An 18,194-nucleotide genomic window follows, 5' to 3' on the forward strand; every position below is an offset into this window, starting at 1 on the left:
TTAAAATCTCAACATGAATTCTCCTTGACATGTGACTTTACTTCTATCTGTAAGGGTTAAGCATACAAAAGTTATATTCACAGAAACAGTAAAATAAATATTTACTAAATGTAAACTCAATCTCTCCAACTCCATGTAACTCTAGGAATACCTGTCCTTTTGTCAAGTGTCTCGAAGATGTACCACAAGATCAGCACAGACAGCCCCTAAATGCTTCTGATACCTACACCTACTTAGGCAGTGAGCACTTCATCTCTGAATGGACAAAGCCATGAGCACAGGCCAGGCCAGCTCACTCAGAAAGAAGCAAAATAAAATGTCAGATACCTTTCTTAGGGCAGGAAACACAAATGTGCTAGAATCTACCAAAGTGGTCCATAAAAATCTAAAGTCCAATGTTACATTTAGAAACCTACTATATGATAAATGAATACAGAATGTTAATGCAGCAGCGCCCATTCTAAGAGAACGGGTAGTTAAAAACAACACTACTTCCACTGACAGCAGAAGGCTTAAATCCTCAGAGGCCACACACCGTCCTCAATGAGTGTCTGCTTAAGATGAAGCAAAACATGGTGTCTCCCTGACCTTGTTGCCTGTGTCCACTCACTGAGCACCCAGTAAGTCCCATTTTCTGATGTTTGTGGGGCTTGGAGAGATGCATTAGAGTTCTGGGCTGCCCTGTGCTCCAGAAGCAGAGTCAGGAATTGCCTAATCAAAGTCCAGGGAAGAACACAGGAGGCTTTGTGACAGTCTGTAACCTGCACAAGCTTCAAAAAGTCTCCGATGCATAGCCATGCCAATGAACTGTTTGCTTTTGGGTCAAAATTTGCTAAGAATTTAGGGTATTTACAGATTAATGAAGTATCTTCATCAAGATACTTAATTACAATGGGAATACCAGTAACTTTCCAGGACAGGAACTTGCAGATGCCACCATGATCCAGTCATCAACATCTAACTTCAAAAGATGAGACAAAGTGAGATCAAAGGCCTTCTGAAAGGATGCCTCGTGCCTAACCACAGTCTAACCAAGGGGCATTTTCTAAAACAGTCTGCCAACAATGTTGGCTAAGGGGAAGAAAAGAAAAGACAAGAGCTGTCTCACAAGACAAAACTTAGTGCAACACGGGGCCAGGATTTGCTTCTGCTACTAAGGTGATCACTAGGAAAATCGAGGAAGTCTCTAGAGCAAAAAGTAGTACTCCACAGACACTAATTTCTGATTCCGATAACTGTATAGTGGTTATGTTAAGAGAGTACCTCTGTTTTTAAAAAACTGAAGTACTACTTGGAGGGAAGTTAACATATCTGCAACTTACCCTCCAACTCTTCAGAAAGAAATGATGTGTGTAAGGGGAGAGAAGGATAAAGCAAATTGATAAAAAGTTAACATCTGAGAAATCTGGGTAAAGCTTATGTAAGAATTCTTTGTGTGGTTTTTGCAACTTTTCTCTAAGCCTTCTCTAAGGCCAAAAAAAAAAAAAAAAGGGTAAAAGGAAACAGCATTCTTCTTTTGTCTGTAAGTAACCACAGGGTTGAGGGTGCTGGTTAGGACTGCCCACTCAAATGCCATCTGTATCCAGAAATGGGCTGTCACAGCACAGGCACCAGGGCCAGAACAAAGCCTGCAACATCTGGACAGGCCAGGCTCTGGAAGTGGTTACCAATGGACAAGGAATTAAAATAACAGGTTAGCTCAATTCCCAACACCATCAGAAATCCAACAGAGGCAGCTAAGCTATTAACATTCAACAAAGATTCCCTACAGGCTTTTGTTAACTAGGACACATTGCCACTTCAGTCTATAGCAACTCATCTGCCAGTCTCAAGCTCAGAAGCTACAGGTATGTGTTACCCCTCCACTGCTCTCTGCTGGGGATTCACACTTCCAAGGATGCAGCCAGCAGGACTTGCCTCACAATTCTAACAGCCAAGGTTTAAAAAGTTTCCAGCCTTATGAAGAAATATTGAGCCCTATGACATGCTCAAGATAAAGACCAAAGCTGTGGGGTATAATAATCAGCTAAGGCACAAGACTAATGACTCCATTCCCACTAGTTTACAACCAACAAACACACAAAACACAGCAAAATAGTATAGGAATCAGTATTATTTACAATCTAAAGAACCATATGAAAACAACTGAAAGTCTTTTAAAAACCACTCTAAACCATGAGCATTAAGTTAAATATTATCTTGAGTTTTTAAAATTACAAGGAATTTCATACATGCATTATGTTAAATAGTTAAAGAGCCATTAAGATAACAGTTAAAAGGCCATTATATGCTTATAAATTTTAAGTACATATATCTTTTTAAATATTTTAAGCACATCTATTCATTCCATTTTCTCTATATTCTCTTTCCTTCTTAAATATAAAACTTCTCCTGAGACAATGGACCTGCATCATTTATGTCTAGCTTTGATACCAGTATTCATACAGTATTTAAAAATACATAAAAAATAGATTCATTCATTCCTCTATACTTACATATTTGATGGTTTCATTTAATTTATTGTAAAATTAACTTTGAAGAAAATGGAAGCAGAGATAAATTCTATACACACACAATTCTTAAAGTCTATACACCGTTTTTAGGCAGACACACTTTAAAGATTAGACCAGAGATACCTAAAAATCTGTAACAAAGGTAAGTCATTATGTAAGCACACAAAACTAAGGAAGCAAAAAGATCTGATGGTTTTGTGTTAAGTAAAAACTGAGAAAAACAAAGCAGAACTCCATCTGAAATACAGATTAAATTTAATGAATTCAAATAAAAACAAACTGACAATTTCCCTTGTTTCAGACATGAATGTCTTTTTAACTGAGTAATCTTTTAAATAGTACCAATGGTAACAGGGAAAAATATGGTTTAACTAAAAATATATTAATTCATAAGATTATCAATACCAGGGTGAAAAAGAAATTTTATTTCCAAAGCAAGACTTCTGGAGATGATTACTTTAGTGCACTGACTGAAATGTGTTTAGAATTTTACTTTTTTTTTTTTGTACCAGGGATTGAACTCGGGACCTTATGCTTTCAAGGCAGGCACCAGAACCACTGAGCTAAATCCCCGTGAATGAAACTGAAGAAGAGTTTTTTTGTTTGGGGGGGTTTTTTTTTGATACCGGGGATCGAACTTGGGTCCTTGCACTTGCAAGGCAGGAGGCGGAACCACTGAGCTAAATCCCCAGTGTGTTTAGAATTTTAAACACCTCGCCTCACCTAACTTTAGAACACTGAAGTGGGGAATTAATTTTAGGTTATATTTTACTCTAAATTACATTATTATAGCTTAAGGTTTTTATTCTAAAACCCACAAAATAATAAAGATAGTAATACTGTTATTGTTGGAATTATTTTGGCCTTATTCAATGACTGTCTCTTCTTTTTTAGCAACACATCCAATGCTGGCTGATGCAGGCGCTCCTTCTGTAGCAGGCCACAAGGTTAGACAACTAAAATGGTCCGCAGCTTTGCCCTCTGTTGGTTACCATTTACCTCACATGTCCATTATGTGATGTATTCTCCCCTCTCTTTGTGGACTTTAGTGTCCCTCCATGAATGACACCAGACCGCCCCCCCCTCCCCAAAAAAGCAGGAAGATCTGTAGAATCTAAGGACTCACTTGATAAAACCAGTTATTCCTAGATTTAGTTTCGGACAGATGGTGTCAGAATTTTTTCAACCAAAATAATTTTAATTCATGTAAACATTATACATAAATCACTCTACCTACTTCCCCACCCTGGTGATCTCTGGAAATAACCAGGCGGAGGAGGAACAATGTTTGCACACATCTTGCCAGGCAGCTTGCAACTGTGGAATCTCAGTTTCCTTCCTTTATCTGCATAGAGTTCCTTCTTCCACCTGACAGAACAAAGCTAGGAAAACATACAATCTTCCTACAGATAAAAATGACCACCTAGTGATTATTTTAATTTACCCAAATGCAGCTGAGTTCCTAGAACGGCTCATTGTCTACCAATTACATGTAGTCAGGCCAAATGGTGCTGCTGACCACAACGAGGAAGGTAACAGTAACAACCACAGCCACACGTGCCTGGGTTTTTTTGGGGGGGGTGCTTTTCACACATTCAAGAGTAACTGCTATTACATATGGAGGCTCTATGGAATCACAGTTCTATTACCTATCTCCGGAGTGATCTGGTTCAATAATCAACACCAAACTACAAAAGTCTCACTCACACATACCAATGTGAGATTCTTCTTTGCCTTGATACTGTGGTGTTATAAAGAATCTTTTAGATTTACGCTCTAAGCTTCATAGGATCAGGATCAGAGGTTATTCTTTGTCCCCTGAAGCAGTACCTGAGATGTGCTGGCTGCCAGTTTACATAAGTCACCCACACCTCAGTACACACATGCACATGCACACACACACAGTATGTCAGCAAAAAATGAGTTACTGTCAAGCAACCTATGTCAACTAGGTCAAGAGCCACCTTAGTAAAAGTGACTGTCACAAAGTCCATACATCACACCATCACAGTTGCTACTACCACTGTCTGTTTTTCCAAAGCTCCAGCCTAGTAAGTGTGGTATTTCTTCAAGAGATCTTGCTTCATTTTTCAAAATAAGTATTTTACTTGCCCTGTGAAAAATCAAGAAGGAACAATGATGGGTAGGAAACTCTAAACAAAGATGCCAAGAAATGAGAAGCTCCTTCATGATGCCTGCAGGGGCATGGGGCAATCAAGCATCGGAAAAGACACCACCACTCTTCCAGGAATTCTGTATGACAATGACCTCAACACCACCCACAGAAAATGTCAGTAATCAGGGCAAGCAGCGGCTCAGTGACACCTGTGAGGAACCAAGACAGTGCAGAGCACAGACCAAGGGCTCAGGGGTGTGGCTTCCAAGTGCAGAGTTTATGTCTGGTCCTGGCGTGTTCTTCCAAGAATGGCAGATCTCCAAGAATGCCACTATCATCTGAGGTTCTGATCAGCTGGCAGAGCTGGATGCTGCTATGACAAGAGCCATTAAGTTCCACTGATATGGGGGGACTTGTGCAAAGGGGAAGACAAGTCCACAAAACAGACCCCTCCTTGCTTTCTCAGATGAGCTGAGGATAGGCCAAGAGCCAACTCAAAATAGCTGTGAATTAACCCAACATGGGCTACAGGAGTGCATGAGACTTAATGCAGTGAAGGTTGTCTAAGGAAATTAGTCTACAAAAGCTTAATGCAAATGTTACCAAATGGATGATCTCCTGTACGATCTTAAGAACTTGAGACTTTGAGTGAACTTCTAGGGCCATGTCCAGCTAAATCAGCTACAAAGTAGCCATGTGATTTCAGGACTTACTCAGTGGAAGTTAAACATTCTCAGCTATCAAAAAACAAATACTGGGGAGCCAGGCATGGTGGTCCACACCTGTAATCCCAAGCACTAGGGAGGCTGAGGCAGGAAGATTGCCATGAGTTTAAGGCCAGCCTGGACTACATACTGAGTTTAAGGTCAGCCTGAACTACACAGAGAGACCTTGTCTCAAAAACCAAAACACACATACACAACAACAAATCAAACCAAAAAACTAAAAAAAAACCCCAACAAACACTAATAGTTTTACTAACGTTCCTCTTCTCTGATGCTCTCATCTTCCATTCTAAGTCTGGTGTAAAGATACCAGGACTAGAGGTGTGGAGCTGCCGCTAGACTTGGCCACACTGACAATCAGAAAGAAAAACACAGAAAAAACTTTTACAATAAAGTACTGTGACTCAGGGTTCTTGGAATAAGACAGCTCTTCACTGACCAAGGACTAAACATTATGCCAATCACTGTCCAAATTAGGATGGAATTCTATCCAATATTCTCTACTTGATCACACAGGGGCACAAACATTCATCTTAGACTTACAAATATTGGTATGTTTCACTCCAAAAGCCAGGACCAGTGTTTCAGATTTTAGAAGTTTCTGGATTTTTTAATGTTTGCATTTGACTTCCTATGTTGAAAATCTAAATCTAAATTCTCAATCCTCCAAATCCAATCTTTTTGAGAATTATGTTGGCATTCAAAATGTTGTGGATTTTGGAGCATTTGAGTTCAGACTTTAGGATTAGTACGTTCAACCTATATAATTAAATTATAGAGAAAGACCTACTTAGTTGAAATCCATGAATTACAGAAATTCATCTATAACTGACCAGTTATGGAGAACACTGCCTGCGCTTTCTCTGGACAGACGCCAGCAAAGCCAACACAATCAGAGTGCTTCTCTGTAAAATAATCTACTAGTAACTTGATTTTTTACAAAGTTTTTGTCAACAAATCACTTAATCTAGTGATTTTCAAACTGTTCCACTAGAGTGTTGCAGTCATTTTGGGGGAAGCTGGACTTCAGCCCCCAAGAGCCAGGGCAGCTCTAATCAGACTGTACTTCAGTTAGCACTGAATCCATGCTCAAACACATCTGTGGAATTCATCTAGATAAGGCAACCTAAAGTAGTAAGATTTATCCCAAGGAAACCATTACAACTGCCAGAGGAAACATAAACAGGGTTTTGATGCTTTTGCTAACTGATTCTTCCCAGACGTACCATACTCATCAGCTGCACACATGGCAGGCACACAAGAATGACACTGGAAATGTGAATATTACATCACCATGGGGTTCCTTGGACTGTAACAAAAACCCTGTATGTAATACATACGAGTAATGGGAACAGGGAAAGTGGCATTTTAAATTCAAGGAGGTAGTATTTGTGGCTTTCTCTAAAGCAGGGATTTACCTACAGTCCCCCACCGGCATGGGACCAGTGAGTCTTCCAGGACTGCAAGAAGACATGCATTAAGTGCCACCAAGATGCTTCATCTGAGAAGTGGTACAACTCAGTTTCTCAGAGCCTTATGACAAACCACTGATATGATACAAGATCTCAAACATCAAAAAGAAAAGGCTACCAGCTGCTGGGAACTTGTCAACAAACTAATTACTTGACTAATTGCCTAGGTCAATGAACTAGGTAGGTATGAGTCACTAAATTGATTTGAACATGGAGTTTCTATACTACTTAACTACTTGCTCAAGTTATGTACCTATCTAGGACTCAGGGGCCTCAACCAGAATAAAACTGAAAGAGGTCTTCAATTCTGGGGTTTTCGTTTACCAGTGAATCCAGAAGCACTGAACTTTACCTCCACAATCCTTGCATGAACAGTAAGTGCTAATTAGGTCTTAAACAAGGGTCAGGCAACTTTAATATACGAACACAGTGCCCAAGGATGCTCCCAATCGGTGACGGGAGACATCCTAGTCCTCACTTGATTAGAGCCTCATCAAAGGCAGAGTGGTGTCACAAAGAAAATAGTAGAAGCCATCACTGGAGAGTGGTGATCAGCCCACTCAAAGATAATGTCCTTTCCTGAGCAAAGGTCTTGAGTCAAGTGGCACTCATCTCTCCATGCAGTTGCTGCTCCTTACAGTCAAAACCACCACAGCCATGTGTACACACACGTGCCCACATGTCAACCCATATCAGAACACACCACTGGCAATTCGGTAGTAAGCTGTAAATCTTTAAATTCAAACACTTTGTAAAAGTGGACATATCCTTTTATGAAGTTGGGAGGCAGGTGCTAATAGTTGTGGAGTCCATGCACTACGATGCACTACTTAGTACCCTGTCACCTGGATAGAGACAGCCTGGGTTCTGCCTCTTCCTGAGCTATGATGCAGAACCACCAGGTTTTACAACAGCGTTTCACAAAGTTTACAAGAGCTTAAAGACATGCACACACCCCACTGCTTCTATTTCAATAACAAGCCTGAAACTCGCCTAAATTGTCCGGTATTCACAACCACCCCAAGTTGTCTTAACAGAAGTAGAGTTCGTCTATTACAGAAGAAAAGAATGCAGTTGTTTTCCCAAAAGAAACAACTTCAGGTCACTAAGAATTTATTTTTTAAACATAAAATGCCTCTGGAATGGAACAATCATACCCAGCTTTAGAAAGCCTCAAACATGCCTGGGTCTCCCTTTCAAAGTTCTTACCCAGCGCAGCTCCTCTCGAGGGGCCCCGCCCCTGCAGCTCAAACTGTTCTGCTTAGTGCTCAGACTCGGGCCTTCTCACTCCCACGGGCCCACCTCCCCTTCAAAGTCCACGGCCTCCCCCGCTCCCCTAGAAAGCTTCTCCTTCCGGACCCCTCCCTCACTGGCCCTGCCCGACCCACTCACCCGGGGGCCACCACCTGGCCCGGCTGCGCGCACAGTTCTCGCACCACGCCGGCGCGTTCCGACCGGAGCCTTCGCTCGGTCCGCGCGGAGCGCCCGCAGCCCCCGGAGGCAGCACGGGTTGGGGCGGGCCCGGCGGGCTGCACGGAGGCGGCGGCCTCGTACACTGCTAGCACCGAGCCGATGCGTACGGCCGCGCCCGCCGCCACCCTCCACTCAAGCAGACGCAGCGGCGCGGTGCCCGGGCAGCGCACCTCGGCCACAGCTGCCGTAGGGGCGCCATCGGCGGAAACGCGGGCCGCAGGCGGCGCTTCCATCGCGGCCAGGACTGGCAGATGGGCGACGAGGGAAGCAAGCGCTCAGGGCGCGGCGCCCCTCGCGGGCGGCAGCGACCCGCAGTTCCCGCTCAGGCACCGGCTTCACCCGCCGCTCGTGGAGCACCGACTTCCGGGGGTGTGCCGACGTCACGGCGGGGAGGACGACGTGCCGCCGCGCGCGTGCGTGCGCTCAGGCCACTGGTAAACACCTAGTTCCACGCGGGACCATAGGCGCTGGGCCACACCTGTGGGGCGGGATGCGGACGGCGTTATTGTGAGACTGAGCTTGTGACGCATGCCACAGTCACAGGACTTCCGTCGCGCCCTGCGAGTGAGACTACGAGTCCCGGCATGCAATGCAGCTCACTGTCGGGATTCTTGTCGCGCCCTGCGACTTCCGACGTCGTGAAACTACGGGACCCGTAACAACAACACTGTTACTGTCACACAGATGCCGTCGAGTGTTGAGAATTTCAACGTCGTGAGACTACGAGTCCCGGCAAGCAACGAGGGAATTATCCTGGACGCTTGTCGCACATACGATACCGGCTTCGCGAGACTTCGGGCAACGCAGGTCGCGTTTTGCAGCATTTAGCATCTCTGAGTGTCTCCGGACCGCTCGCCTGCTCCTCAGGCTGTGCGGGGGCATTTGACACCCTTCAGCCTCGGGACTGCCCGGGCGCTCCATCTGCCTGTCAGGAGAGCCTTTGGACGTACAGGTCGTGGGGAAGTCGGAACAATGGCGGTTTCGCGGGCGCTTAGTCTCCTCAAACAAAACCGAAAGCGTGGACGAGATTACAGGTCGACTGGGAAATAAGGAATTCCCCAAACATTGGCTGTGAGCCGAGCTGGTCGGGCAGGCCCAGGGGGTGCAGCCCAGAAAGGATGGGGCTGGTGGGAGCGCGTTTGTCTGAAGGACGCCGACTCCTGTTAACCACATCGCTTTGCGCAAAGCCAGAGTGCATTTGTTCCCACAAGGCGGCGTGCCAGCTAGTCGCCTAAAAGTGCTTGCTACAGACAGCTTTCTACGGGTCTGGTTATATAGAATTTAAAAGCAAAACAGCAAGTCTAAAAAAACAAGTTACCAAAAACCGGTTATTGTTTCATTGGACATCGAGACTAGGGCAGAGTCTTGATTGGTTCTCCTTTAGTTAAGTTATATAGTCCATGTAAGAGCCTCGGTAAACAGGGCCAGGGATTTAGCTCAGCGGGACCGTGCCTGCCTTGCAGACACAGGATCCTGAGTTCGATCCCCGGTACCAAAACTAAAACAAAACAAAAAAACTACGGTAAACAGGATCAAGGTGCTTTCCAAGTTGCTTACTACTCTGATGCCATCAGTAAATCTACAAGGTACTGAGCTGAAGCAATTAAAGGTTAAGTAAACCACTCAGCGAGACTTTATCCACAAGGAAGTGGCTGTTATCCCACAACTCATGTCCATCAAGCTTAATAGAAGTTGACAGACTCCCCTTTATTTTCATTTGAGACAAAGTATCAGGTTGAAATAAAGACTTGAGTTATTGGGAAAAAAAAGAACTATTTTGCAAAAAGTAATACTGCAGTCAGGAAAGTTGCCTTCCTATCTTTAAAATCTCAGGGATAGATGAAAATTGAGAATTTTTAAGATTTTTAGGAAAATGAGGTGTACAGATACTGTGGAGCTGGGGGCAGCGTCTTCATGAAACATACTAATATTTTTGGAGCAAAATATAAATGGAATGAAAAAGACCACAAACATCCTGTTAGTTCAAGTCAATTTTTTTCCCCAAGAAGTGATAGAAAAATGTCCATGTTTTGAACTGTAGATTTGAAGTCTATAGAGGACATAGATATATGATAGAGTTGACTTTATGGCCAAGGGGGAGAAGGACCTAGCTCTTCTGAATTCTGGTTCCATCTACTTCCCCTGCACTGCTGTTTTTCAAACATCTGAGGATTTGATTGTCACTTCCTTGGAGGCATGCTTCCTCCAGATTCAGCTTCGTCATCTGATTAGCAGACAAGTGTCAGTTCTAGTGAGGCAAGAACTGAGAGTGGGGGTTGTGACGTTAATGACCAGGACATAATTTGTATGTCTCAGCTGGGTGACTTGGATTACCAGAGGTATGAGCATGACTCTCCTATTGGGCAGCTTTTTATTAATCGTATTAGTAAAAAGACTGATAAAAATGATTAGATCCATTTGTACCACCAGTGGTACAATTGCCCAATGGGACAGTAATGCATGTACCACCAGTGGTGTAAGCTGGTGGGAACATTTTAAAGAGATAGAAAGCAGTTATTAGAGTGGGACTATTACCTCTGGGAAGGCCAGATTTCCTGGGCCTGTGAGCTTCGTCTGCATATTTGTGTGACAGTGCTGATAGACCTTCACCTGTTTCATAGACCAACATGTGGACTGAAAAAAGTTGTGAGGACTTTTATACTGTATGTGAAAATTAGCTCACAGTGAATTGACCAAACACAAAAAATATAAAATTTCTGGAAGAAATCATGGAAAAGGTTTCATGACTTTGGAATTGACAGTGATTTATTGAATATGACACCAAATACACAGGCAACAAAAAAGGCAGATGAGATTATGTCAAGCTTAGAAACTGCACATTGAACACGATAGAATGAAAATTGAATCAACAAAAAATATTTTCAAGTTGTATATTGATAAGGAATTAATATCTAGAATATATAAAGACCTACAACTCAAGGGCACTGAAACAATCTAAAAATGGACAAAGGACTTGAGTAGACATTTTCCCCAAAGTGTTATGTACAAAAATGACAAGCACATAAAAATAGGCTCACATTTACTAATTGTTGAAGAAATGCAAGCCCCACTACAGTGAGTATCACCTTATACCCATTAGATCAATTATAGTCAAAAGACAGAACAAAGTAAGTGAAGGCAAAATTGTGAGACATTGGACCCCTATGTCCTGTTGGTGGAAGTGTAAAATGTTGCCACCATTGTGAAAATGGTGTGCAAGTTGCTCAGAATTATGTGATATGGCAGGCAGTTCCACTTCTGGGTATTTACCCAAAAGAATTGAAAAGATCTAGAAGAGATCTGTATTCCCATGTTCATGGCATTTTTCACAATAGCCAAAAGGTGGAAGCACCTCAAGTGCCCATGGCTGGATGGATGATAAGCACAAGTGCTCTGTACATACCATGGAATGTTTAGCCTTAAAAAGCAGTGAATTCTAATGTGTACTAAAACATGGGTGAAAGTTGACAACATGCTGACTGAAGGAAACTAGTCATGGAAGGACAAATACTGTGTGATTATCCCACAAGGTATGTAGAGCAAATTTATAGAAACAATGGTTCTGGGATTGCAGGAAAGGAAACAGTGGTCCTTCACTAGGTACAGAGTTTTAGAGATTTGTTGCATAAAAACTAAACAGACAACACTATTAAGCTGTGCTCCGTGGATAGTATGGTAAATGTGTGTGTGTGTGTTTACCACAGTTAAATTAAAAAGTGAGGTTCTATTAGATGACTTTTTCTGACTTACTTTTTTAAAATCACTGCTCAGTGTCCTGCTTAATGAATGTAGTTAAATAAATATTGTTTCTGAATCAAATAATCTAAGGATGTGCTCATTTTTATTTATAATATAAACTAGAATTGCTTGAAAAGCATAGAGCTTAATAAGGGAAATAGTTACATACAAAAGCAGAGACCAGGTGTGCTTAAATGCCTTTTAAAGGTTGCTACCTGTGACCTTTGTTGCTAAAACTCACTGATATCTAGGAAACAAATTAAAATGAAATATTAACCAATTTTCCTTCTCCTTGAGATCTTTCTTAAGTTCCTTTATCATTTTTTCTTAACCTACCCAAAATCTTAATAGTTTTTAAAAATCACAATAGTTTTAGATTCTGGATACACTGGTGAATCCTAATATTGAAAATATGTTGCCTAGGCTTTCTGCAGATGATATTGATGGTTCTTGACATGTAGGGTGTGATATTCTGCAAGTGCTGAGTGTATTGCAGAGTGTGGTTTCATTTTATCCACACCATAACCTAAGGTAGTGGACAAGGGTGAGACCCTATAGTTGGCCAGATGCACAGCTAGAACAGGGCAGGACGAAAATCCTGAGGGGTGATACTGAATGCAGACCTGCTTCCCTAACCTCTGCTAGACCACTTTACTTTCTTATCTAATTAAGGGGCCATACTCCAAGGGACATCAATAAGTTCTATCTCAATGTCTGAATTACTAATGACACGTGACACAGGATACAGTTTATGTTGTATTGCATTCTTCATTTTTGTTCTTTTTACAAGACATCTGGGCAGGGACAGAAAACCATCACACTGGTCCAACTTCCAAGACAGGTGAGGATAATGACTTGCCCTAGGATAGAGGTAGCAGGTACCTTAATTTCTTCTTGAAGTGCCGGTGGAGTAGGGCAAAGCTGGGTGAGGTGAGGGTCAGTGCTGGAGAGTGCCTGTGTGTCGTTGCTTCCCTGCCTTGTATAGAGGCCAGCACTTCACCCTTGGTCTTGGCAGCTGTTTGGACTAAGACAAGTGGAGCAAGGAATATCAGATTATCCTTTAATTCCTTGGCCCCATGAACTGTCTCATAAGGTGCTTCTGCTACTCAGGGAGCTGTGTGTTCAGAGCCTTTTCAGACAGCCCTCCCATGTACCAAGTCAGCTACCCAACTCAGAGCCAGTTCCCACTTTGGCTAGCTTTCCTGGACCCAACTCACTCTAGATGACAATGTCCTTTGATTCAGAACCAGGTTTAACAAAGCAGTACTGTGTTAGAGGACTGGGGTTCATCTCTCTTTCTCCTAGTTTCAAAGGCCTTGTGGACTCCAGACCTTTCAAAGAGGGACGTTAAACCTCAGTATTTTCTTGTTCCCCCATTTCCCCAGCCTGCATCTCCAGTGCACACAGGATTCTTCCATAAGGGCATCTTCTAGGTTTTGAGTCCTCAGGCTAGGCCAGATGTTGAAAGAGTCCACTTTTGACTCCATATTTCTAGCTCCCAGATTCCTCATTTTTAAAATTCTAACATATATATACATATATATGTATATATATATATATCAGAATATGTGTTACACATGGGTAAGTTATACTGTACATCAGCATCTTAAAGTGCACTCATTGAACACGAAGCTGAGAACATTAAAAAATGTCATTTCAACTGCCCAAGCTCCTCAAGTGCCACCTGTCCCCTGGGTTCCCCGTGACAGCACCCCCCCTTACCTATTTATAATGTTCCTGTTATGCTATATATTAAGACACCATATTGTTTTATATGATTATAGTCTAGCATTATGACTTCTATGTAATATAACATTGTGTGAGAGCGACATTGTGTTTGTAGGAGGACATTTAGGTTTTTCTCACTTTGCATTATGAAAATTGCTGCAGTGAACACTTTGCATATTTTGTGGTGCATGAGAGTTACAGTCTCAATGTGTACATGAGTGTGGAAATGTTAAGATTTATCAGACAATGTTAGATTATTTCTCAAAATGGTTGTGCCCACTGATCCTGCTTTCCCATGCAGAACTTCGGAAACTTTGTGGTTATCACACTCTATCTCTGCCAAATTGGGTAAAAATCTGTAAAATGAAAACTTTAGCTTACCTTCTTCCAATATTGTTTGGTTTAGCATATTGTCCTGCTTTTTATTTGTGTTTTCTGTGAAATGCCTATTCATTTTTGTTGCTCATTTTTCTGTTGGGCTGTTGACCTTTTAAAAGTGCATTTGTCATCCCAATCTCCTAGGGCAGAGAAGGTGAGCTGCACCGACGCCAGAAGCACCGCGCCCCCGTAGAAATGAGAAGACGTAAATAAGCCTGAAAAACAGACTTCTGGATCACCTACAGTAACCCCAAAGGGAAACGAGATGGAACACTCTGATACTCAACCACCTGGACTCGCTGAACTGGCAACAAAAGAGGATCTGGGAAAAATGAAATCAGAAATAATTACTCAGATAACAGCAAAGATTGTGATCATGGTGCAAGACATGATTAATAAATCTAGAGAGGACACAGATAAAAAAATAGAGGATCTGAGGAATATGATGGAATCACAACATAGGAAACAAATGGAATCCATAAAACAAATGCAAACAGATTTCCAGGAGATTAAAAACTCCATCAAAAGTCTGCACAGCAGAATGAACCAATGTGAGGATAGAATTTCAGATATAGAAGAAAAGATTGCAATTAGTGACCAGGAAAAGAAAAATTGCTTTAAAATTGTAAAGGAACATGAGAAATCAATCCAGCAGCTGCTAGATGATGCGAAGAAGAATAACATAAGACTGATTGGAGTCAATGAAGAAAGAGGAGAGACTGCAGATGACATAAAAAAAACTTCACAGAAGTGATGGCATAGAGATAAGTGAGGCATATAGGACTCCAGCTAGCCTTGATCAAAAAAAAAAATCTACACATAGGCAGATAATAGTTAGGATTCCCGAAATCCAACAGAAGAACAAAGTTCTACAAGCAGTTAGAGAAAAGAAACAAATCACATACAAAGGAAAGCCCATCAGAATCACAGCAGACTTCTCAGTGCAAACCCTCAAGGCAAGAAGAGCTTGGAGTGATGTATTTCAAACCCTAAAGGAAAACAGCCTCCAACCCAGATTGATGTACCCTGCAAAACTGTCTTTCAAAATTGACGGAGAAATAAGATACTTTCATGATAAAGAGCACCTCAGGAACTTCATGAATACCAAACCGGCACTCCAAAACATTTTAGACAATACCCTAGGAAAGGACAATGAGGATCACAACCCCAGGAAACCCAGCAGAATGAATCCATTGGGCGTGACAAATTAAACGCAAAGGGGGAGAATCTAACAAAAAGAAAAAGTCATGACAAGGCTTTTAAAACTTTTAACTTCTGTCAAATTTATTTCAAAAACGATTTTTGTAATATGCTTTCTATATCCTTTTAAATTCTGTAAAATCTGTGGTAATGTCTCCTAGATCTTAATATTATAATTTAAAAAATGTATAACTGATATTGTGTAACAGGAGGAAAAGGTCTAAAAGAGCAGGGGAATTGTGAGGGGTAGGGGAAGGGAAAAAATATGAGAAGAGGAAAAAATATGAGAAGAGGAAAGAAAATGGAAACAAGGTCTTTGCAAATAGGGAAGGGTGGAGGGGGTGAAGGGAGGGCAAGGGAAGGGGAAAAAAATAAGAACCAAGATACTCATGCAAAGGTACAAGATCCCAATGATGAATGTAACTGTATTTTATACCAAAAATGTACCAATAAACTTAATGGGAAAAAAAAATTTTTAACTTCATCTCCCTAGTGAGTGTATAATTTAATCTTGTTATTGTACTGATTAGAATTTTTCTGATTCTAGAGTTGCACACCTTTCTTTGTGCTGTACTGGCTATTTATCATCTTATGTCTACTTTTTAATTGGGTTGTCTATTAATGAGCTCTAAGAATTCTTTATATATTCTAGTCATAGGTTATATGCATTATAAATATGGTCTGCTTAAGGACTACTTTTCATTTTAATGATGTCATTTAAAGTGCTAAATTTTGATGGAATCTCATTTATCAATTTTTTTCTTTTATACATCATGTCTTTTGTATCCTAGGTAGTTCTCGCCTACCCTGAATTCATAAACATTTTCCCTTATAATTTCTTCTTAAAGTTTTATACTTTTAGGCTTTCATATTTAGGTTCATAGATCCCTTCAAGTTATTTTCATGTATGGAAAAAAAGGGTTGAGGTTAATTTTTTATATACGGATACCAGGTGTTCTAGCGCTGTTTGCTGAAAACACTATCTCTTCCTCGGCTCTTGAATTGAGTTTATATCCTATAAAATGCTAATGTTAAATAATCTTTCAAAACTCAGTGGACCATATATGTGTGGTTACATTTCTAGAGTCTCTGTTTTATTCCAGTGATCTATATGTCTTTCCTTACACCAACACTCCCTTACACCAACACTGCCTTGATTACTGTAGCTTTACAGGAAGTCTTAAAATTAGGTATTAAACATCTTCCAACACTGTTTTTTTTTTTAACTTTTCTAGGTCCTTTGTACTCCTACATAACTTTTAAATTTCAATATCCAATTCTTCATTTATAGCAAGTATACACAGACCTGAATTTTTATATATACCTTGTGTTTTCTAATCCTGCTAAATTAAAATACAAGTTCTCGGGGCTCCTAGAGATTTCTTAGTATTTTCTCTGTAGATCATCATTTCATCTACATATAAAGATTTTGCTTCTACCTTGCCAATCCTATCCTAATTGTGTCATTTTATTGCCAGACTATTTTGGTGGGGCCTAGGTTTCAAAGTTTAACGAACAGATAAAGAGTAAGCCTATCTGCCCTTGTTCTCCACCTTAAGGAGAAAGCATTGTATCTTCTCCATTCATATAAGCTGTTCTCGCTGCAAGTATGGAGTGCATGTCTTTAATCTGTTGAGAAGGTTCTGTTCTACTTCTAGCCTCCTGATAGCTTTTACCATGAACAGCTGTAGAATTTAGTCCAATACTTTTTCTCCAATTAGTGGCAGGATCATACGGCTTTTTCCTTTCCTCTGTTGAAATGATGACTTTTGGGGGTGGATCTTCCAATGCTGAACCAACACTGCCATCCGTATAACAAAACCACTTTCTGCATACTGCCAGATCTGACTTGTAATAGTTTGTTTTGTTAAACAAATTTCTATCTATGTTCATACTTTTTCTTCTATTATCTTTATCCAGTTTTAGAATTAGCACAATGTTGAGTTCCTAAAATGAGGGGAGAAGTGTTCCTTCTTTTTTCTGCTTTAATTGTTTGATATAATTTATCAGTTAAAATGTATATGAGCCTGCTGTTGTCATATAGGTAGGTTTTCAAGCTAAGAATATACTTTCTTTAATAGGTGCTATTCAAATTTTATATTTCCTCCAGAGTTAGTTTCATTAATTTGTCTTCCAAGGTACTTCTTATAAATTGTCAAATTTATTTCAAAAAAGATTTTTGTAATATGCTTTCTATATTCTTTTAAATTCTGTAAAATCTGTGGTAATGTCTCCTAGATCTTGATATTGTATTTTAAAAAATGTATAATTGATATTGTGTAACAGGAAGAAAAGGTCTAAAGGAGCAGGGGAAGTGGGAGGGTTAGGGGAATGGAAAAAAGGGAAAAGAAAAAATATGAGAAAAGGAAAAAAATGGAAGCAAAGTCTTCGCAAATAGGGAAGGGTGGAGGGGGTGAAGGGAGGGGAAGGGAAGGGGAAAAAAATAAGAACCAAGATACTCATGTAATGGTACAAGATCCCAATGATGTATGTAACTGTATTTTATACCTAAAATGTACCGATAAACTTAATGGGAAAAAAATAAAATAAAAATGCATTTGTTGCGGTTTCCTATGGTTTCCAAGCAGAAATTTTTAATTGTTTATGTTACTCATTCCATTTGCCAATTATTGGTTTGTCTTTTACATTTTCTTTGTAAGATATTTTGATGAACAGAATCTTGATTTTAAGAATACCTTAAATGTGAAATCACAGAGATACCTTTTTTTATGCTTGTGAAATTTGAAAAAATACTATGTCTGCATGGATAACCAGTTGTCCCAACACTACTATAGGTATATTGAAATGCTTTTGTTCTCCATCTATGATGCATGTGATACATGATTCCATG

At 40.7% G+C, this 18,194-nt stretch overlaps 1 protein-coding gene and 1 long non-coding RNA gene across 8 annotated transcripts in view; one reads left to right on the top strand and one right to left on the bottom strand.

The window, feature by feature from the left end:
- Positions 1-12,111, bottom strand: part of Ctdp1 (CTD phosphatase 1) — a 102,339-nt gene extending 90,228 nt beyond the window's left edge. For 3 of the 7 annotated variants that reach the window (XR_015443018.1, XM_021242122.2, XM_087190920.1), the window contains exon 1: positions 8,219-8,673. Coding sequence is in view for 6 of the 7 variants with exons in the window: in XM_021242122.2 (XP_021097781.1) it covers positions 8,219-8,532 (314 nt within the window). In the remaining variant the exon portion in view is untranslated. Of the gene's footprint in view, positions 1-8,218 lie in introns of all 7 variants that reach the window. The other 4 variants (XM_004861915.4, XM_004861914.4, XM_087190925.1 and 1 more) reach the window with 3 other exon arrangements.
- LOC147830001 (uncharacterized) lies at positions 10,539-17,912 on the top strand. The gene is made up of 2 exons (XR_015443024.1): positions 10,539-11,829; positions 14,288-17,912. It is a non-coding gene; the product is annotated as an uncharacterized LOC147830001 (long non-coding RNA).
- The last annotated feature ends 282 nt before the right edge of the window (positions 17,913-18,194 follow it).

Source organism: Heterocephalus glaber, unplaced genomic scaffold, assembly GCF_053883595.1.
Source record: "Heterocephalus glaber isolate CG9 unplaced genomic scaffold, H.glaber_assembly_v1.0 deba00000331, whole genome shotgun sequence".
NCBI classification, from domain to species: domain Eukaryota; kingdom Metazoa; phylum Chordata; class Mammalia; order Rodentia; family Bathyergidae; genus Heterocephalus; species Heterocephalus glaber.